The sequence below is a fragment of the Cricetulus griseus genome, chromosome 2 (genome assembly GCF_003668045.3).
Source record: "Cricetulus griseus strain 17A/GY chromosome 2, alternate assembly CriGri-PICRH-1.0, whole genome shotgun sequence".
Classification (NCBI taxonomy): Eukaryota; Metazoa; Chordata; class Mammalia; order Rodentia; family Cricetidae; genus Cricetulus; species Cricetulus griseus.
In genome coordinates this window covers 195,502,669-195,524,635 of record NC_048595.1, presented here as the reverse complement: position 1 = coordinate 195,524,635, position 21,967 = coordinate 195,502,669, and the positions used below count along the sequence as shown (strand labels likewise).

The window sequence follows — 21,967 nt, the reverse complement described above, 5'->3', positions numbered from 1 at the left end:
GTTGGAAATGGCCAATTTGGCAACAGTCGGATTGACTGTGTGTGTGTGTGTGTGTGTGTGTGTGTGTGTGTGTGTGTGTGTGTGTGTGTGTGTGTGTGTTGGGAGATCTGGGGGGAGGGTAGGATTCCTGCCCCTCGCTCAGCCTGAGTCTGCCCTTCTGTCCTTCTGTTCAGGCAGTTCGAGCTGGGACAGAAAAGAGGTTTAGGACTTTGTGTACAAAGTCCAGGAGGAAGAAGAAGGAATCTGTAAAGTCTAGCATGCAGGAGCCAGGCGGGGCGGGGCGGACAGGAAGAGGCCCTGCCAGGCTGGGGTATAAATGCTGTGGAGGGGGCGGCCGCATTAGGCTCCGAGTGGCGCGCCGAGACCTGCGGTCCCGCCTTGCCTCCCGGGCTGCCCCTGCGAGTCCCGGGCGCGTGTGCACGTTTGCGCGTGCTCGGGCCCTTCCTGGCAGGCTGCTTGTAAGATGAGTGAAGAAGCAGGTGGGGGAGAGGGGAGGCAGCAAGCGAGAGGGCGAGGGGAGCGCGGGCGCTGAGCGGCGCTCACTTGGAGCTCCGAGAGCCATCAAGACGAGCCTGATTCCATGTCCCCCGCTGCCTCCCTGCCAGACTCCCGAAGATGATGGCCATGAACGCCAAGCAGCCTTTCGGCATGCACCCTGTACTGCAAGAACCCAAATTCTCCAGCCTGCACTCCGGCTCTGAGGCCATGCGCCGAGTTTGTCTCCCAGCCCCGCAGGTACGTAGCGGAGCATAATTACCGCTCTAAGGCACATTTTTTGACAGGCACTAGCTTCATGTTTTTTTCATGTCGCCCAGAACAATCGCCGCTGTCTGAACCCCTCGCCTTGTCTCCCCCGCGCTCTCTCGCGGCGCTCTCTCATTCATGTCTCTGATCCACACGTCTGTTCCAACAGAGAGGCTGCCTCCGTATTAATTTTTATGACCTGGGCTTTGAGGAGAGGCATCTCGGTTGCTTGAAAATGTGTTTTAATCCTGAGTTGACAGTATTCCCCACTGACCGTGCTGTGCGCCTTCTTGCTTGCAGCTGCAGGGTAATATATTTGGAAGCTTTGATGAGAGCCTGCTGGCACGCGCGGAAGCTCTGGCGGCGGTGGATATCGTCTCCCACGGCAAGAACCATCCGTTCAAGCCCGACGCCACCTACCATACCATGAGCAGCGTGCCCTGCACGTCCACCTCGCCCACGGTGCCCATCTCCCACCCGGCTGCACTCACCTCGCACCCGCACCACGCGGTGCACCAGGGCCTCGAGGGCGACTTATTGGAGCACATCTCGCCCACGCTGAGCGTGAGCGGCCTGGGGGCCCCGGAGCACTCGGTGATGCCTACGCAGATCCACCCGCATCATCTAGGCGCCATGGGCCACTTGCACCAGGCCATGGGCATGAGTCACCCGCATGCCGTAGCGCCTCACAGTGCCATGCCTGCATGTCTCAGCGACGTGGAGTCAGACCCTCGAGAGCTGGAAGCCTTCGCTGAGCGCTTCAAGCAGAGGCGCATCAAGTTGGGGGTAACCCAGGCGGACGTGGGCGCGGCTTTAGCCAATCTCAAGATCCCTGGCGTGGGTTCGCTCAGCCAGAGCACCATCTGCAGGTTCGAGTCTCTTACTCTGTCGCACAACAACATGATCGCTCTCAAGCCGGTCCTCCAGGCCTGGCTGGAGGAGGCAGAGGCCGCCTATCGAGAGAAGAACAGCAAGCCCGAGCTCTTCAATGGCAGTGAGCGTAAGCGCAAACGCACGTCCATCGCCGCCCCGGAGAAGCGCTCACTGGAAGCCTATTTTGCCATCCAGCCACGTCCTTCATCCGAGAAGATCGCGGCCATCGCTGAGAAACTGGACCTTAAAAAGAATGTGGTGAGGGTCTGGTTCTGTAACCAGAGACAGAAACAGAAACGAATGAAGTACTCAGCTGTCCACTGACTGCAGCGGATGAGGCATCTGGAGGAGCCCGGAGAGCCTAGTGGCATCGCCCCCTTCCGATGGGAGGGACCTTTACGGTACACTCCAGGGTGTTTCCTGGCAGGTCAGGCTCTCTTCCCCGAGTCACAGACTTTCCCCCTTTGTCCCACCTAATTGCCTCCTGGACATCTTTCCTCCCTTTCCTCTCTATTCCCACCAAAAAGAAAAAAAGAAAAAAAAAAAGTTCTGGCGCTAGGGGGAAAAATTCAAGAGAAAGCCAGGCAGGACTTTATGCTGTCCGCGGTGCTGAAACTCATCCTAGCGCGTGCGACAGCACTGGACCTCAGGCCTGTAGCCCCAAGCTGACGCTAGTGAAATGACCTGCCGTTAGACTCCATGGTGAAAATACCACTTCTTTGTTAAGCGCCATTAGGCAAGGGCAAAGGTAAGGAAAGAGCGATAGATAACAATATAAAGTCTAGGATATTTAAACGGGACACAAACATGGAGATTAATTTATTAGAGTATATAAAACACGTATGTTTCCAAAGGATAGCCTTATAATAACTCCCTTCTGCTTCTAAATTCTACCCATAATATCCGTTGGTTTACCGTACATCCTCATTAATTAGCATGGGTTAATGTGTTAGTAGATGGGAGTTCTGGGCTGTTGGTCAGTAGGATTCCAGGCAAGGTGAGCCCAACCCAGCGACTGAAAATACTTGGGACTGTTGGTGTGCAGAGGTCAGTGCTAGCTCTGGCTATCTTCCTCGACCTCCTGGAGTGTGAGGAATAATTGCCTTTTTGAGGGGCCGCGTTGGTTAGCGGTTCCAGACCAGACCAATTGAAGACTCCGGGTCTGTGTTCACAGCTCTTGTCAGATTGCCGGCCCAGCCCCAGCGTTGCAAAGTGACTGTAACTTTTGGAATCCTATGCAAATCCTTCCAACACATCTAACCTAACTGTTGCACTTTTATTACTGTGGCTGTTGGCATCATTAATTCTTGTTACTTATTTAACTCCACTTTCCCAGCCCCTTTTATGTGTCTCTCTGTGGGAGTTCACTTACAGTTTTAAGCCAGCAGAGCAGGACCACAGACAAAACAGGACTCTTCTTCTCACTGCAGCCACAGCTTCCCCATATTTTATTTTTCGTTGCTTCTTGTAGTTTGGGTGTTGCTGTGTGATCTTTGGTTTCATTTCTGGAATAGATACAAGTAAAACATTGTGTTTCTTCTCTTTATCCCTTATATTAACTTCTAAAATAAATGCTTTATTTTTCAACCTGAATTGCAGTAGTTTTCCTTCTTTGACGCTAAAGATAACTAGGCTTGGAAATGATTTAAAAATGAAAACTGTAAGGATTGAACCATCTTCTTTCCCCACTTCCTTCCCAAGCAACTTCAAACAATCTATCTGGCTTCAGCTTCTCTCTGAACCTCAGACGCCTTAAAAGGCAATTTCCTCCATGCTTCTTGATGCCACACTTTTAGGCTAGATTCTTAACTTGGAAACTTGGAAGCCTGACTGATTGGGAGTTCAAACTCCATACCTGTCCCTCAGAGGCTAAACCACCTTGGTGTAGTTTCCTAACTTTTCTATGTCTCCTGGTCAAGATTGTTGCTCTACAGAATGAATATCCACTACCCATCTCACACTGTTATGACTGTGTAAGACTGTTGAAGGCATCTGGTAGGTGGTGCTTGGCACTTTATAAGAAACAAAATACGATTTTAAAGGATTCAAACAGCTGCAGAGATGAGGGGACAGAGGCAACAGGGGAGAAAAACAATTGCTCTGACACAATATTGGAGCCTTTTACAAATTTCTTCAGTTCACTGGAAATGATTATCCGATGATTATCACAGGGTAGTGTGTCTTGGCTGTTCCGCAGAGAGACTGAGGTGCCTGTTGCAAAACACTTTATCAGTGCTTTGCACCCAGTAGATGCCAACGAATGCCAGTATCCTTCTCTCTTTTCACGCTATATGAGCGAAAGTTTTTGAGTGAGCATAAGCCTTAGAGACACGTTTGTGGTTTAAAAATTAATGCTACAGGACCAAGAGTCATTTCCCGGGTGCGTCTTCAAAGAGTTCTGGGTCCTTTGCCTCTGGCCGGAAATTCAGAGCAAAGTAGGCCTCGGTTCCACGTCGTGCTCCAGCGCCGCCACATCGGCCCCCCTCCTCTGTAAAGAGCAAACTTGTGGATAGCCCCCAGTTCCGCAGGCCTCAGCCCCTCGCATGCCCCTTGCGGAGCAACCCCAGCAATTCCTCCACCTCCCTCTCAATCGGCGTCCTTTAATAATAAATGCCCTTATGCCATTACATTATATTGTGGGTTTTGAAAATTTAAAATACGGCTGATGCAATATTAATTGCCTATAGTGGTATAAAACACAGGGCCGGAGCCCAGCCGGGCTGCAGACGAGGCGGCTGAGAACGTCCCGCACCGAAGCGAAGCGCTCCAGAAGGATGCGCCTTTGCCGGCTGCTGGGTTTCCTGCAGGTAAGAGCCTTAAAAAAAGAAGGAAGGAAAGAAAGAAAAATTTCTCTCTCTCTCTCTCTTTTGGCCCAAGAAAAATCCCGATGTTCATCGGTATCAACTTTACGAAAAGTTCCCTAATGTTATTTAATTGACTTTTTAAATATTAATCACCGCAAAAGTTTGCGAGATTTTTTGAAGAGGTGGAGAGAAGCTTCCTGTCTGAAGTGCACTGGGTTAAGAGTTCGAACCGTGCTTCTGCTCCTTTTGGCATTGCGGTGCCGGCCTTGGTTGAAACATTTTGACCAGCTTCTGCCTGCGGGCGGGAGTTGAGGCCCTGTCTGCAAAGAGCCCCACCCTCTCCTTTCTGAGTGCGCCCGGCAGGCGCCGCTGGCTCTCCCCTTTGGCTTATTCAGGAAGCCAGGGGAAATGTGGTTTCCCCAGGATAGTGCAGCGGCCCCTGGCACCGTCCGGTGGAGGTACAGACCTTGCGGGGAGGAGGTGACAGTAGATTCGGGATTCTCACTGGCCTAGTGGGCCATTTCCTAACACTGTGACCCTGGGTAAGACGCATCACTACTTAGCCTCTGCTGGAGATGACTTCTAATTTGAAAAGTAACCTGAACATGCATTTCCAGAGCGTCTGGAGCAGGTCCCACCAGCTTGTAACATTCCTCATTTAAAACCTAGTTTGAGTTCTTTGGTCGTATCGAGAGAGAACGTGAGGCCAATAAGCTAGGCTGTGTGTTTAGAAGGCTGCTATAGGCCTCAGCAGGGGGTGGGGTGGGGCTTCGAATACCTCTGGGGATCCCGCAAAAGGCGTCTAGGGGCCTTAAATGGAATGGGTCAGGCAAACACTGACTGACAACACTGACTGGCAGTACTACAAGGCAGGAGTCCTGGATTCCTTAGTTGTGTGGTCTCTGGCTAGTGGCTTTCTCTGTGTGCCTGAGAGTGTTTTGCTCAATATTTCTTACCCAATGCCCAGTTCTGATTATGACCTAAGAGTATTAGATAGACATCTGTTGAATGAAGGAAACTTTGACTTTGTTAAGTGAAAAAACATCTCGGGTTAAAACAGAGTCAATAGGGAGACATACTCCTAGGCATTCGGTTCAAGGTAAAGGGTCCTTCCTCCTGAAATGGAAGAGGCTGTGCCTTACCCAATGGTGATCATGGCTTCAACCGAGTGTGCCGGGGACATAAAGTCCTGGAATGGGGAGGAATCAAGACGAAGGGCCAGAGAATGACGTCTGCCTTGTCCTGTATGTCTGACTTGCACTTCAGCTGGGTTTCCTGATTTCCTTGCTCTGGGCAGATAAAGGTCACAGTAACTGGTCCTCCCTTTACTAAAGTAATCTCACTTCTCAGACCCTCTGTGCCTTTATCTGACAAATGGAAAGACAGAACATAAGAAAAGGAAAAACTATCTCCCAGGATGGCTCTGATGATTAAATGGGATCATATTACACAAAGCAAGGGTCATGACTCTTGGCAGGCATTGAGAAATATTTTCTCTTTAAAACAGAAAAGTGAGTGTCGTGGGTTAAGTTCAAGGCTTAACCTGAGCTAGACTGACCTGCTCAATCCTTCCCATTTGAGTGCCACAGCCTGGTCCCCTATAAAAATGACGAAAGTTGTGTCTCTGAACTCACAGGTGGCAACACAGAAAGTGTAAATTAACTTGCTTTGCACCCAATGGGGTCGAATCTGCAGAGAGGGTGACTTTACTCTCTGGGAATCTCCTGAGAACATATCTAGTTCCCACAGAAGGAGCTTGGTTCTAGTCTGGGGGAACTTTCAGAAGGTGTCTATGGCTCAGACTGTGAACTTTCCGGACAAGGAAGGTGAGGAAGGGGGTTTTAGAGTTGTTGACTCCTCCCCACTGCTTCTGTAATTTACTCCCGAACCAGAATGCAGGAGCCTAGGATATAGCTTCTCAAATCCCCTCTTTTATTGTTTTTTATTTGTTTTATTTTTGAGGATCTTGGTTTGGTTCTTCTGTTCTTGGCTTTTTATTTATTTATTAGATAGGGTCTCCTATATCCCCAGGGTGCTGTTGAATTCTGTTAGCTTCTGCGCTAACACACACACACACACACACACACACACACACACACACACACACACACACACACACACACACACACACACACACACACACACCCTTCCCTCCCCTCCGGTACTCCCAGATACTGCCAGATAGCCCCTTGTTTATTTACACAGCGCTCTGGGAGAAATAGCCTCTCGGTGGGCTTTACTTCTGCTACTAAAAGGCCCTCACACAGCGAGTCTCCCACACAGCAAGCCTCCCACACGTCGAGCCTCTCTCATAGAGAGCATCCCACACAGTGAACCTTCACGCGGGTGAGCCTCTGGCGCCGTGAGTCCCCCACACAGCGAGCCTCTCAGATGCTTCTTGGATCACTAAACAACCATTGTATCTAAAATGCACGGAGGGTTTCCTTGATACCTGGCCGGTTTATACACTTTATCAGCACTCATTTTCTAGTTCCTCCATACGGCGAGGCGAATTTATGGATGGACTGGCTAACGAACTGACGTAAACTGGGGATGGAGCCCTGAGTGCCTTGTTAGGCAAGTGCTCCTCCCCTTTTAAAGCAGGGCCTCACTGTCGCCCAGGTCTTGGAACTCTCCTACGGTTTTAACCTCTCAAACTCCAGAATAGTGGGTGTAGTCGGCAGTGTAATTTTAAATTCCATTTTACAGATAAGGACAGAGAAGCACCGAGGGTCCCATGACAAAGTGAAAACAGCAGTTTGGCGGAGAGATCTGGCTAAATTTCTTTGCCCTTTCTGTCCTCTGTGCCATCCCCAACCCGGGCTGGATAGAGGAAGGAGGGCCTGCGGAGGGGTGGTGAGAAGCAAGACTTGTAGGGGTCGGTCGTCTTGGCTCCGCTGCGCCGCCCTACATCGCCAACTCTCGCCTCCGACCGACAGTCCGTAGTTCCTGTCCAGTCGTTCAGAGTCCCTGCTGTCCCTCCCCCACCCCGCAGGCACTAGCCGGAGACTGCCCAGGGCCAGATCCCCCGGGCGCCGCGGAGCACCCGCCCGAGCTGCAGTCGGAGCCCACAAGGGCCCCGCGGGCGAATTAGCCTCCGGTTCGATCGCTACTTTCCGATCAGGTCAGGTTTCCCTCCGCCCTGAATGCTGCTTCCCCGGCAGCCCGGCTCCCGGGGCTACCCTCGGGGTCAAGGGTCATGGGCGCCTCCGGAGGGGCTTCCCCTCCGCTGCGTTGAGCCCCTGGACTTCGGACCCCGAGAGGCCTCGGTCCTCCCTAAGAGACCCTGCTGCCCCTGGGTCCCAGAGACAGCCCCGGCTACAGCTCAGCTGCCTTCTAGTCTGTGAAGGAAAAAGTAGACGAATACCTCGCTGGCTCTCGTTTTGTTTCCTTTCTCTCCACTATCATTTAATATTGCAAAGATTTTTGATCTCTAGGATTTCAAGCACCAGAATTCCAGCAGTTTACCCCTGGGTAACCCAGTTTTCTGTCGGTCTTCTTTGGCCTTAGTGTTGTTTTATATTAAATTGCTGGCAGGAGGCACCGCCCCGCCATAATTCTACTGTCTGGTGGAATCCCATCCAGAATCTCACCTTCTGGCTCCCTTCCTTCTTAATTCAAGATGTGTGTCAAGTCAGTCCGACTCCAAATCCCTACCTCTCCCTATGCCCGAGGCTTTGCCAGGTAGCCCAGCTGTGGGCAGATCGAGTTGGTGTCCAACTCTCGTAAATCAGAACCATAAAAAGCTTACTTTTGTATGTACTCAATTTCTACCAAACCTAAACTAATTGCATAAATTCCTTTAGGCCACTCAGAGCTGCTCTCAGGGCTGGGATCTGATCAATTAGTAATTAGGTACTCCATTAGCTGGGGTTTAAGCTACCTCATATAAATGTCTCCTGTCAATGTGCTTGTAATTGAATGAATAAAAAAGGTTACAATTATTAGCCCAGAAGATCAGAGTGAGGAGAGGTCAGTTTTATTAAAATATGCTAAAATGTCTCGATCTAATAATAACAACAATAATAACAAAACAACAATAGCAATTAGCAGATATTTAGGCAGAAGTCAACCCAAGAATTCATTTCTACTGAAGGAAGAGCCCTGGCCTGAGACACACAGCAAGCAACCTTAGTGGGAGGCTGTTCTCTCTTCTATCCTTGACATTAGAGTTTCCTTATCTGCAAAATGAGACAGGTAGAAGCGATCCCCACCTTCTCTCCTCTCTCTTTCCCTTTGCTTCTCTCCCCCTTTTCCCTCCTTTTTCCTTCTCCTTCCCCTCCTCTCTTTCCCCTTTCTCCATTTCCTATGCCCATTCCCACTCCCACCCAGTAAGCCCAGGCCTCCAACTTGGTAAGTACTGGAGGTTGACCTTGAACTTCTGACCCCCCCTACCTCCACTTCCCAGATGTTGGAGCTCCAGGTGTGGGCCACCACACTTAGGTAGAATTCAGTCTTATTATTAAATTTCCTTAAAAATACAGCTTTATTGTTTTTACCTCCTATAAGTGGGCCTGTTCCTTGATGGGGGAGACACCAAGCACCATGCAGGAGAAAGCGCTGCTGAGCACACAGGCATGGAGAAAGGGAAGGGGCCTCTCAGGTGCTCTGGTCTTGATTTTCTGCTGGGAGATATTCAGAATGCCCTTTGGGTTTTGTTTCTCATTGCAATAACAGTTAACTTTAGGAAACCAACCTAAAGGAGAAAAGGTTTGTCCAGTTCTTGGTTGCAAAGCATTGTCCAATATTGGTTGGCCAAAACCCCAAACAACACCTTGAATATCTCCCAGTAGAATTAAATGACAAAAACAAAACAAAAAAAAAAAAAAAAAAAAAACAGAATCATCTCTAGTGAACACACAACACTACACCGGCATAGGTCTAGTGAGAAAGACACTGGAGCATTCACAGATCTGAGTTCCAGTCTTATTCTCTTCAGTTTGACCCGTACAAGTCTATTGATGTCCCAATGCCTTGGTTTTCCTGGGGGTTTTAACTTGAAATTGAACTAGGTAACAGTTTGATTTTTGTGAAAATTCATAAGATCCCTGAAAACAGTGAAGAAAATTCTTTCTCATACAGATTTTTAAAAGACACTTTTGCAAACTCAAATAATTTACCAGTGTCTTGAAGTTGTTCAATCACAGACCTCCAGGATTCTTGTGTCCCTGGTGTTAAGTCTCAAACTCTGGGACAAATGGCTGAGGTGTTTATTTAGCATATCAAAGCAGACCTGGCCGACAGGTTCTCCCAGCATCCCTCAGTCTCTACCTGTTAGGGTATGGCTGACATACCCCACCCTCTACCCTAAATGTCTCCAGCCCAGGAGCTGGGCTGCCCTTTCCCATATAATCCAGCCATTTTGGTTACCTGCTCTGTTTTGGTCTACCCTTTTACCTCCCTGGCTTCCTGGTCTGGCTCCCCCTCTCCCATGCCCCAGGGTCTTTCCTGTTCACTCTCAGGTGTCCCTCCTCTGGCTATGCTCTCCCTTTATCTACAGTAAAGTTTCCTCCCTACCATACTTAGGAACAGTCATATCCTTTCTTTTTTTCATTTGTTTTTTACATTCACCAAGGTAGAACTTTAGACTTTAGGTGAGTTGTATCTTCTCGTATGTGGTGTGTGACTATGTAAATAACCCTAAACACCGAAATCAGTTTAGCAAACTGGGAAGAAGATCACAGAAGGCAAAAGGAGGTGCTAGCTAGACAGAGAGTGAATTGTCAATAAAGGCTCCAAATGCAAAATGAGTTTTCAGGGCAGAAGTCTTCTAAGCCACAGAAGTGGGGAAGGCCTGAGGATCTGGCATTGTCAGCAGCTTGAGTGGAGATTTCAAACTGGCAATGCCCTTCCTCTGGCCCTCTCCTAAAGCCAGAGGGCTGGATGGTAGGGGAGGGGGTTGGGTGTCTCTGAAGCAGCCCACATGCCATTGTACTCTCTGCATATGATTTGTTCTATTTGGTTCCCCTCATTCTCCTCACCCCCTGCCATAATTGTTTTTCTGACATGTATTTCAGCTTCTTTTTCTTTTCTGTCTTTCTTTTTTCCTTTCTTTTTCTTTTTTCTTTTTTTCTTAGAACATAGAAGTATAATCAAAATTAGGCTGGTGGGCCTCTAATCCCACTACTTGGGAGGATGAGGAAAGGAGATTGTTTCAGACCAAGAATGGAATCCCATCTTTAAAATAAAAATTTAAAACATCTTTTTAAAAATTATTTTTTGTTTTTTGTGTATAATATGTATATGCACATGCATGCACGTGTGTGTGTGTGTGTGTGTGTGTGTGTGTGTGTGTGTGTGTAGGTATGTGAATTCGAGTGCAGAGGTGTTGAATCCCCTTAGAGTTGGATTGACAGGCAATTGTGAGTTGCCTGACATGGGTGCTGGGAGCTGAACTTAAGTCCTCTGGAAGAGCAACAAGAACTCCTAGGCACTGAACCATCTCCATATCCCCCAAGCCATGTTATTTTTTTCTCTTTTTATCAACAGTAATTTTTCTCATTAATATATCCTGATTTTGGTTTCCCTTCCCTCTACTCCTCACTGGTTCTCCTCCCTTCTCATCCGGATCCACTGTCTTTCTGTGGATCATCAGAAGACAAACAGGCTTTTATGAGATGATAATAAAATATAATAAGATAAAACAAAAGTCCACATATTAGAATTGAACAAACCAAATCAACAGGAGAAAAAGAACCCAAGAGAAGGCACAAGAAACATAGATCCACTTGTTCACACACTCAGGAATCCCATAAAAACATTAAACTGGGAGCCATAATGTATATGCAAAGGACCCGTAAGCTAAAAAGAATGAAGAAAAAATACAAATAAAAATTTTGAAAAGACAAAATTAAAGGAAGGACAGGAAACCTCCAAAGATGCTGTTGAGTTCCCTTTCTGTGGGGTTTCTACTGCTGGGCATGCAGCCTACCCTTAAGGGAAGTTGGTTGCCCAAGTGAGACTTCTTCCTTGGAGGAAACTAAATTATCATTTGCAAGTGGTCAGACCACATTCTTAAAACAGCAACAACAACAACAACAACAAACAGCAATCTGAAAGAAAGGGCTACCAAGTATCCCATGTTCTGGGTTTCTAGTTTTTAGACTTTTGGGACCATGAGGTAGAGACACTACCTACTCACCTCTTTCCCTCCCTACCCTCTCCCCTTCCCTGGATGCTGAGTGTATGTGTATGTATCACATCTGTTCAGGTGTCCTTGGAGGCCATAAGTTACTGTTAGATTCTCTGGAGTTACTGATGGTTGTGAGCCACATAATGTGAATGTTGGGCACCAAATCTGGGTCTTCTCAAGTGCAGCAAGTGCTCTTAACCTCTGGCTATCTCCCCACCCGCCATCCATATGTCTCATTCTATACAAAATGCTCATATCATTGTGAAAGGCATTCTCCTGTCCTAAACACCTCCTTGAAGCTCACCTACAGATGCCATCACATTGGGGATTAAGGCTTCAGCTTAAAAATTGAGGTGGGCACCACACTCAGTTCATAGCTTATCACCTATTGTGTGACAATAAAGTGAGCTGATATGGCATCCTATACATCAATATTTGCTCCACAAGAGCATAATATTAACTAGTGTCACTTTTTTGTTTTAGGGCAAAAATTAGACCCAAACATGAATTAGTTAATGCCATCCTCTCAGGAGCAGCAGGGAATGGATTCCAGACACTTTGATGATACTAAAATTTGCAGGTACCATGTCACTTATTTAAAATCAAACAGTATATACATAAATCTGCACAATCATCCCTTGTACTTTACGTTATCTCTAGGCTAAGAATAATCCACAGTGCAGTGTAAATACTATGCAAATAGTCATTGCATTGTTGTCCTACTTTGCTTTTTGTGGCTGTGATAAATACCATGTCCTGAAACTACTTGGGGAGGAAAGGGTTTATTCCATCTTGCACTTCCAAGTAGCACACTGAGGAAAATCAGGGCAGGAACTAACTCAAGGCAGGAACTCAAGGTAGGATCTCAAGGCAGGAAGTCAAAGAAGGAGCTCAAGGTAGGACCTCAAGGCAGGAACTTGGGTTCAGGAACTGAAGCAGAGACCACAGAGGAATGCTATTTACTAGCTTGCTCTCCATGGCCCATGTTCTGCTAGCTTTTTTATCCAGCTCAGATTCACCTGTCTGGGCATGGTACCTCCCATAGTGTGCTGAGCCATACTGCACCAATCATCAATGAACACAATTTCCCACAGACAGAGCCGTAAGCCAACGTAGACTGGGCAATCCCACAACTGAGATTCCCTTTTCCAAGGTCACTCAAGTTTGTTTCAAATTTCCCATAAGAAGTAACCAGGCCGATGTGTCCTTTAAAAAAAAAAATGTATATTTGTGGTGTATGCATGTGTGTGCAAGTGTGAGAGTGAACAGATGACTGTGGGCATCTTCTTTCATCATTTCCCCTTTATTCACTGAAGCATGGTTTCCTGCTAAACCTGGAGCTTGCTGATTCAGCTAGTCTAGCTCACCAGTTTACCTAGGGATCCCTTGTCCCTGCCTTCTGAGCATTGGGATTACAGATGGACTGCCACACCCACTGGTTTTTATGTGGGTGCTGGGGATCCTTGTCCTCATGATTACATGGTAAGTGCTTTATCCACTGAGCCCTCTCCCCAGCCTGTATTCTTCAGAGAAAATAAAAAGACATGGTATGTGCATATCCAGTTTAAAATACACTATTTTCTTGGTTGTATCTGTGGATTTAAGCCCCATAGATATGGGGAATCTATTGTTTGTATTAAAACAAAACAAAAACCCAACAACAACAATAAACCAATCAACCAACCAAACAAACAAACAAAAAACAACCTCTTAGTGATCACTTTGGAAGACTAGAGATTAGCAAATATTTGAAACCAAGTCAGTTTACGAGCTGTTCTATCTTCCTGTGGTTTTTCTGGGCTCACTACTGTGCTAGGTTTGCTCCTGTGGGAGGAAATAGACGATGCTTTCAAAGGTGAGATCAGAAGGGTTTTTATGGGAAATTTTCGAATGCTTACTTTTGTTCAGTGGGGGTCCTGTGGGGTGTAGCTAGATAGGAAATAAAAGTTACACAGAGAAAAGATTTCAACTGCAGAGTGGAAGAAAGTCCCGGCAGTCATCAAAGCTAAGCTGAGCTCTGACCCCATCAGAGCAGAGCACTGCAATAGAGAGCCCGGTGAGCCCCCCAGGATGTGGGGAAGATGTTAGTGTTAGATGTATGGTTGGATGAGATGGTGTCTCTTGACCTGAGAACTGAGGCTGCAGTATTTTCAACAGATCATTCCCAGCTTCTTCACGTGATAGGGTAAAGGTATTATCAAACCAGAAGCATTTACATCTTTCTGGAGTATTGAGGAACACAAATATTAGTCAAGTACTGTTAATCTTTGCATTTGCCTTTGGAATATCAAAGTACTACCGACTAGGTTTTAGGCTTGGTTCTCTAGTAATTTAGTGGATTAGGAAACGCCCCCCCCCTCCCATAAGTGCCTGCTTGTAGTGTTAGTACAGGAAGCCATGGAGTTGTTATTAAAAAAGATTGTGAAGAGGGGTCTGAATTGGGTGCCTTTCTTGATATGCTGTTTTCTTCTCTTCTATTTTTTTCCTTTAGGGAAAAAAAAAAAAAAAAGGAGATATGCTTTGTGGCTCAGGTCTATAAATCTGCTATGTGGGGACCTAAGGCAGGAGGATCAAAAATTTAAGGTCTCTCTGGCCCGGAGTGTGAGCTCAAGGACAGCCTGGACAGCTTCCTGAGATCTTGTCTCTAAATAAATTGTAAAAAAAAATAAAATAAAAGCTGGACGGTAGCTTAGTGGTTGAACACTTGTTTAGCATGGGAAAGTCCTTGGGTGCAATCCCAAGCACTTCCCCCTCCCAGTTTTGAAGGTCTTCCTCCTGTCTCCTTAGTTCTTTCCATTTTTTCATTTATTTAGATTTGTTTGTTTGTTTTTGAGAGGGTCTCACTGTGTAGTCCCAGCTGGCCTGGAATTTGCTATGTAGACCAGACTGGACTCCAGAGAGCCACTTGCCTCTGCTTCCCTAGTGCTGAGATTAAAGGTGTGCACCACCATGCCTAACCCTCTCTCCTTTTTTCCTGATCAGATTTGATGTTTGGGAAGGTTGGTGCCTGTTACACTTTCATTTGGACCCTGGGAGTGTTCTAGAGGCAGTGGGCCATGTGGAAAGCTCTAAGCAAATAGAGACACAAAAATTAAGTTATTGAACCGACAAATGCGCATCAGCTCAGGATTCATAATATTTATTTCATGTCTACTCAAATAGGGATTTTTGGGAGCCTGGGATGCTGAGGACCTTGGGTTACCCTTTCCAGCAAGGCCTTGAATGGTGAATGCTGCCAGCTGGTGGGATCTAAAACAGAAAACCCCACTGGAGGTGCTGTGCTTAGGGTGACTCTTCAAAAGAAAAGCTATCAGCATCATTGTAGAGAGGTGATGGGACTTGCCCAGGGTCATAGTATTAGGAAATGGACCACTGGTAATGCAAAGGAGGCCAATGAGAACCCCAAATCTGTGTATTTGTTTTTTTTTGGGGGGGTGTGGGGGTTTGAGACAGGGTTTCTCTGTGGCCTTGGAGGCTGTTCTGGAACTAGCTCTTGTAGACCAGGCTGGTCTAGAACTCACAGAGATCCGCCTGCCTCTGCCTCCAGAGTGCTGGAATTAAAGGCATGTGCCACCACTGCCTAAGAACCCCAAATCTGAATATGCCATTACCTCCACCTCCTCCCAAGATTGAGGCCACTGCACTATCCTGAGGAAACCTTATTTCCCTGGCTTCTTAATATTATCTTCCAATACTAATATTATTGAGTATATTCTGTAACATTTAAAGATTTTTTTTAAAAGAAAACCTTTTGCTCTTTGTATTAAAGAAGGAAATTTGTGGGGCTAGAGAGATGGCTTAGCAGTTAAGAGCACATATTCTTACAGAGGACCCAGGTTAAATCCCAGCACCTACAAAGCAGCTCACAATTTGTAACTCCAGTTCTAGGCCATCTGGTGCCCTTTTCTGACCCCCTTGGGGGTATGCATGCAAGCAAAACACTCATGTACATAAAATAAAAATAATTCTAAAATTTGCAGAGGAAATTACAGTAAAATAACAGGAGGAAGAAAGAGACAGGGCTGATGAGTTGGCTCAGTGGTTAAGATCACTTGTTCTTGCAAAGAACCTGGGTTTGATTCCCAGCACCCACATGGAGGCTCACGACCTCCTCAGGAACCAGGCTGCATGTGGTGCACAGACATGTATGCTGGCACAACACTCATGCACACAAAATAATAAGATACATTTATAAAAATTATTCCTTTTCAGGCTGGAGAGATGGCTCAGAGGTGAAGAGCACAGACTGCTCTTCCAGAGGTCCTGAGTTCAATTCCCAGCAACCACATGGTGGCTCACAGCCATCCGTTATGAGATCTGGTGCCCTCTTCTGGTGTGCTGATATACATGGAAGCAGAATGTTGTATCCACAATAAATAAATAAAATCTTTTAAAAAATTATTCATTTTCATTTTATGTACATTGATGTTTTACCTGAAGGTATGTCTATATGAGGGCTTTGGAACAGGAGTTATAGACAGTTGGGAGCCCCATGTGGGTGCTGGGAATTGAACCCTGGTCCTCTGGAAGAGCAGTCAGCAGTACTCTTAACTGCTGAGCCGTCTCTCTAGCCCCGTAATAAAATAAATCTTGTTTTTTTTTTTTTTTTTTGGTATTGCTTTGGAGGTTGTCCTGGAACTCGATCCAGGCTGGCCTGGAATTAAAGGTGTACGCCACCAATGCCCGGCTCATAAAATAAGTCTTAAAAAATATTTTAAAATGTTAAAAGAAAGAAAGAGGCCATGTGTCATAGTGGGGTTTTTTTGTTTTTGTTTTTGTTTTTTCTTTTTCTTTTTTTTTTTTTTTTTGGTTTTTTTTCGAGACACTGTAGCTTTGGAGCCTATCCTAGCATTCACCCTGTAGACCAGGCTGGCCTCGAACTCACAGAGATCCACCTGCCTCAACCTCCTGAGAGCTGGGATTGAAGGTGTGCGCCACCAAAGCCCGGCATGTCATAGTGTTTTTAATCCCTGCATTTAGGAAGCAAAAACAGATGGATCTCTATGAGTTCAGGGCCGACCTGATTTATATAGCAAGTTCCAGGGCAACTAGGACTACACAGTGAGAACTGTCTCAACAACACCTTTTTTTCTTACATGGATGCTATCCCTTCAGTTACATGTCTAAGATTATTACCAGATTCTTTCAAACGTCTTTTTTTCATCTCTGCCCTTGTATTAAAAACTATTGAATTAAATGAGAAAAAAACCCTTTGTTGTTACTAGGTATGGTGACACACATTAGTAATCCCAGAACGTGGGAAGCAGAGGTAGAAGGATTGGGAATTTGAAGTTAGCCTAGACCACCTAGTAAAGCCCTGTCTAAAAGGAGGAGTTCTTGTTTTATGCTTTCTTTTCTTTGTTTTTCTACTTGCAGTGGTTCTCAACCTTCCTAATGCTGTGACCCTTTAGTACAGTTCCTCATGTTGTAGTGACCCCCAGCCATAAAATCATTTTTGTTGCTACATTATAACTAATTTTGCTGCTGATCTGAATCAAAATTTTTGGAGATAGAGGTTTTCCTTAAGGGGTCTCGGCCCACATATTGAGAATCACTTTACTGTTTCCTTGGTTCTCCAAGCATTAGCTTATTTCAAGCTTAGGGTTTGTGAGACATTGGAGTTGACCCATTCAGACTGACACTGCAGTTGTAAGTCTCCAGAGAAAAGATAGGACCAGAGGGCTGAGGACGGTCAGGGGGGCACACTAGATGCTCTTTGAATCCCTTGAAACTGTGGATAGTCATGTCTGTCGTGTTCTCACCCTTGCTAAGTATACAGCTTGTGTCAAATTCTTGGAGGCCTCGGTAACCGCCTCCACATCTGAGAGCCATTTCTCATGAGGCCATATGTACTGCTGCCTGTTAATAGATGAAGGTGCTGGCGACAGGGTTAAAACAAACCTTGGTAGCAAAGTCAGTTGTAGTGATTTCACCAGATAATATGGCTCTTACTTAGGTTCAAAGAAATTTTGGTTTCCTTGAGGACAGAGCACACCCATGTCCAAATGTGAGGTGGAAAATAATTGATAAAACTTGTAACAGATTCATAGTAACAAACTCAGTTACCAGAGGCTGAGTCAATGAGAAAAGCCCCGGGGTGGGGGTGGGGGTGGGGGGGGCGGTGTACCTTAAAGCAGAGAGCAGTGTGCTACCTGTCTTAAAGGGGGCAGGCTTCCTAGCACCCATCCACCATGGTTGCTGTGTAGGGATGGAAACAATGTGAACAGGTCTTCTCATCTCCCCAGAAAAGACAGAAGTCTAGATTTCTAAAATATGATATCTCCTCTTGTCTCTTACCATAAAATAAATCAAAATTTAAAATCACCTGGGATAAACCAAGCATAACTATGGGCTAGACTCAGCTCACAAATCAGTAACAGGTGATATCTGATGTAAGCCCTTCTTTTCCTTTGGCTTGTTAGAATGAGGATGCTCCAAATGCTATCCTTACCTAGTATAGAAAGTTCTAGTCTAGCTTCTCTGGAACTGTCTTATATTAGTGGTGTGTGTGTGTGTGTGTGTGTGTGTGTGTGTGTGTGTGTGTGTGTGTGTGAGAGAGAGAGAGAGAGAGAGAGAGAGAGAGAGAGAGAGAGGAGAGTTTTTAGTGTGTAGTAGATTCTAATGGCTTAAAATGAAGAGTACTGGCTTCAGTCCTCCTAGCTGTACACTCAGAATTTTCTGCAAGAGTTACAAAAAATATGATGCAGTATAAAGGGAGGAGCAACAGTGCAAAACAGATTTAAAGGATTCTAGAAAGGTCTAGTGTCACATAAAACATTCCGAGATTGTAGAACTGTTCTTTTGTTTCCCCCAAAAGTTCTCATGGCATAGCCCAGGCTGTCCCAGAATATTTAATCATCTTGTCTCAGTATCTCAAGTGCTGGAATTACAGGACCAGAAATGTTCCTTACCATCACTGCTTTAACATGGTGCCCACATCTGCATATAGCTGTTGAGTGTTTACAATGTGGCCAGTGCAAGAAACTAATCTTTGGTTGCATTTCATTTAACCTAAATGTAAAAGCTACAATAACAGGTAGCTACCATATTGGGAAGTGTAGAGTATGTCTCCCCAGCCCACACCCCAGGAGGTATATGAGTGAAGCAGGAGGCATAGAACAAGTTGTCTATTCTGCAGCTACATCCTGAGGTCTATACTCATACATGTGCACGTTTTCTCAGATTTCCATGATTTCTCTGAGGCTGCTGCTTGAGAGCGATTATGTTTGTGCATTTGTTTAGAGTCTGCCATAGCCCAGCCTGGCCTTGCATTCACTTTGTAACTGATACTGTCCTCAAACTTTTGATCCTTCTGCCTGCACCTCCCAAGTGCTGGGATTGTAGTTGAGAGCCTCTATAGCTGGCTGAGAACAAGTTTTCAAAGGGAGTGAGTTTAAAGAAACATTCTCGCTAATCATTTTTAGCAAATACGTTCAACTAGTAGTATGTGGGTGGTGTATACATATAGCAAACAAAATGACTGTCATTTTGGGACTATCAGCTATATAGATAGTTACCAAATTATGGTCACCACATCACTGGTGGCTCAGCTACCAGTGTGCCACAGGCAGATAAGATAGGAAAACTTTCAAGGCAGTTCCATTAGTGTTGTTGATTGTTTTGATTCCAGAACTTGGACTTTGTAGTCTTTTACAAATTAGAATGAGAAAGAAATATAGAATGTAACTCTCTTCAGAACCTTGTGACATAAGTATGACCCTTTCTTGCCTTTCTGTCAGTGGCCACCATTGCTTTGAGGTGTATGGTGTTTCTCAGGTCCCGGTTGCTCAGAGTCCAGTATCACCGGTTTCAGTACATGACCCATCTGTGATGAGACAGGTGCCTAACAATAGCAGAAACACTGGCATACAGTGTGCTTGCCTGTAATCCTCATCCTAAAACTGATGGGCTCATAGACTTCAGTTTGCTGACCCATAGTTTAGATGTTTTCCATGGGTCACCACATCCTTTTCTGAGTCATTTTGATCCTGGATCTTTCTGTCTTAGAAATTTTGAGGCTCTTCTGAGGCTCTAGAAGGTTCCTTGAGGGCTGTTTGCCTGCTGCTCTCCAAACAGGATCTGTACGCATGGGAGACTTTGGGTAGGACCTCAGCCCCGGCCAAGGAGGATGTCGATTTTATACCTTGTTTTTCTGTATCTTTACTTTAAAGAACAGCACTGGCAACACCCCCACCCCCTCACTTGGAACAAAGTATATGAGACCAAAAGAAAAACCTCCAAACCATAAAACTATGCTATGGCCCACAGAGCTGGCCTCTGGCAAGCTGCATGCTTCTGAGTGTAGAAAGCCCCTCAAAACACGGTGTCTACTTACCCTGAAGATTGGGGTAGAATCTGGCAAAGTTAGGGTGACAGAGAAATATGCTTTGTAGACTAGTCAACCTGGTGTGTGGAAAGCTAAAAAACTGAGTCAAAATTTACAAAAGTCCCCACCCCTGACCACTGCCAGTCTCAGCCAAGAGGGGAGCAGCTCTGTCTCTAGGACACCTTGCTTGTGAGAAGCTGTCCTGTGATAACAAGGTGTCTCAGTGGAACCTAGCCTGAAGCCAGTGTGGGAAGCAGTGGCAACTCTAGGTAGCTACAGGAGCCTGGAAGGTAGAGGTGACCCTCTACTTGGTTAGATACAGCTGAGAAAGGTCCCTCCCCAGCCACCTTGGACTACCACAGAGGGGAGGGTAGAACAGGAGGGAGTAGAAGGTGCTTGGTTTGAAAGTGGAGATGAGGAAAGAGTAGCCTGGGGTGAGAATGTCAGTTGGGCCACTTAACAGTGAGGTGTCCTTGGACCTCACCATAGCTTTCTGGGAAATGGGGGTGGGTGGGAATAGAAACTTAGAATCACAGAGGTTCCCCCTGTCTGGCATATGTGCAGATCTGACTGTAGACATTCAAGGTCCCTGGGTCCAGTCTTGCATTTTAACTGGGGCTGGTGGGGACTAGACTACAGCTACTAGGGGTCGGGGGAGGTTCAGCTGTGTAACATAAGAAGACAGTGGAGGGTGGGAAGAGAGAAACAACGGTCAGGGTTGGGAGTGACCACTTTGGTTAAGTTAGAAAGGAAAAGGCTGTCTGTGGAAGAGGCATTTTAGTGGATACATAAGGACTAAAGGGATAAGCCTTTACTGAGTCCTTATGAGCAAAACAGCCACCTACCATTAAGTGCAGGACCTCACCTGGGGCCAGCACTAATATAGAGGGCTGCAGTGAAGAGTTAAGTAAGTATGTTATCCAAGGACACACAGGTTGGGAGGGGTCAAGTGGGAACTTTAGATAGGATAAAACACCAAATCCCTAGCTCCTTAAATAATAAAAAAGAAGCCGGGCTTTGGTGGTGCATGCCTTTAATCCCAGCACTCGGATCCCAGGAGGATCTCTGTGAGTTCGAGGCCAGCCTGGTCTACAGAGCGAGTACCAGGATAGGCTCCAAAGCTACACAGAGAAACCCTGTCTAGAAAAACCAAAAAAAAAAAAAAAAATGCTATAAATAAAAAAGATACAATATATCATCATATATTCGTTACTATTTCTATTAGTTTTTAAAATTAATCTTTATTTTGTGTGTATATATGTCAGTGTACCATTTGCTTGGTTGTTGCCCTTGGAGGCTAGAAGAGAGTATAAAATTCCCTGGAACTGGAGCTGTGATATGGACATTTGTGAGCTGCGATGTGGGTGCTGGGAATTGAACCCAGGTCCTCTGAAAGAGCAGCCAGTGCTCTTAACCACTGAGGTATTAGTTTTTATTGTTGCGTGTTTACGTGTGATTTTTTTTTTTTTTTTTTGAGGTGTGTGTGTGCTGTGTGTGATGGTCAGAGGACGACTGTGTGGAGTCAGAGAGCTCCTTCATTTTTACCTAGGTTATTTATTTATTTATTTATTTATTTTGCTCAGATCTGCACCAAGTACTTTACTTTATTTGGGGGGGGGGCACCTCCCAGAAGCTCTGGCTTCCTCCTTCACACCCAGCTTACCTCACAAACCATACTGAACCTTAAATAAGAATCCCTGTGTCAGCCGAGCACACATACACACAACAGGAACTTAGTAAATGCAGGGGTCAGCCCTGTCCTCGGTTATGCTCCCCAATAACTGTCCCTTCTGGGGTGACTTTCCTAAAGCCCCTGGGTAAGGCCCTAGAGAGCATTCCCCTGGATCCTGGATCCTGCAGAATCCTGGAGTGTAAGGAGCTGCTGACACATGAATGTGAAGCCCTTCAGCCGTGACCCCACCCCTTTCTCCATCCCGGCCCGCAAGTGGGCGTGGAAATAGGGGTCCGCAGAAAGTGAGTAGGAGGGCCTTAATTCCAGTCTGCACTTTCAGGATAACTCAATAGGGACCAAAAGCTATCCCAGTAGCGAGGTGTCCTAGGCGCGTGTTTGACCCTGCGGGCCACTCC

General features: G+C 46.1%; 1 protein-coding gene across 1 annotated transcript; it reads left to right on the top strand.

Moving 5' to 3' along the window:
* Window positions 1–615: 615 nt before the first annotated feature.
* LOC113833682 (POU domain, class 4, transcription factor 3) lies at window positions 616–1,941 on the top strand. Its single transcript, XM_027397978.1, has 2 exons — window positions 616–735; window positions 1,045–1,941. The coding sequence occupies exons 1-2, from the start codon at window positions 616–618 to the stop codon at window positions 1,939–1,941; spliced, it is 1,017 nt and encodes a 338-aa protein (XP_027253779.1).
* Window positions 1,942–21,967: the final 20,026 nt, after the last annotated feature.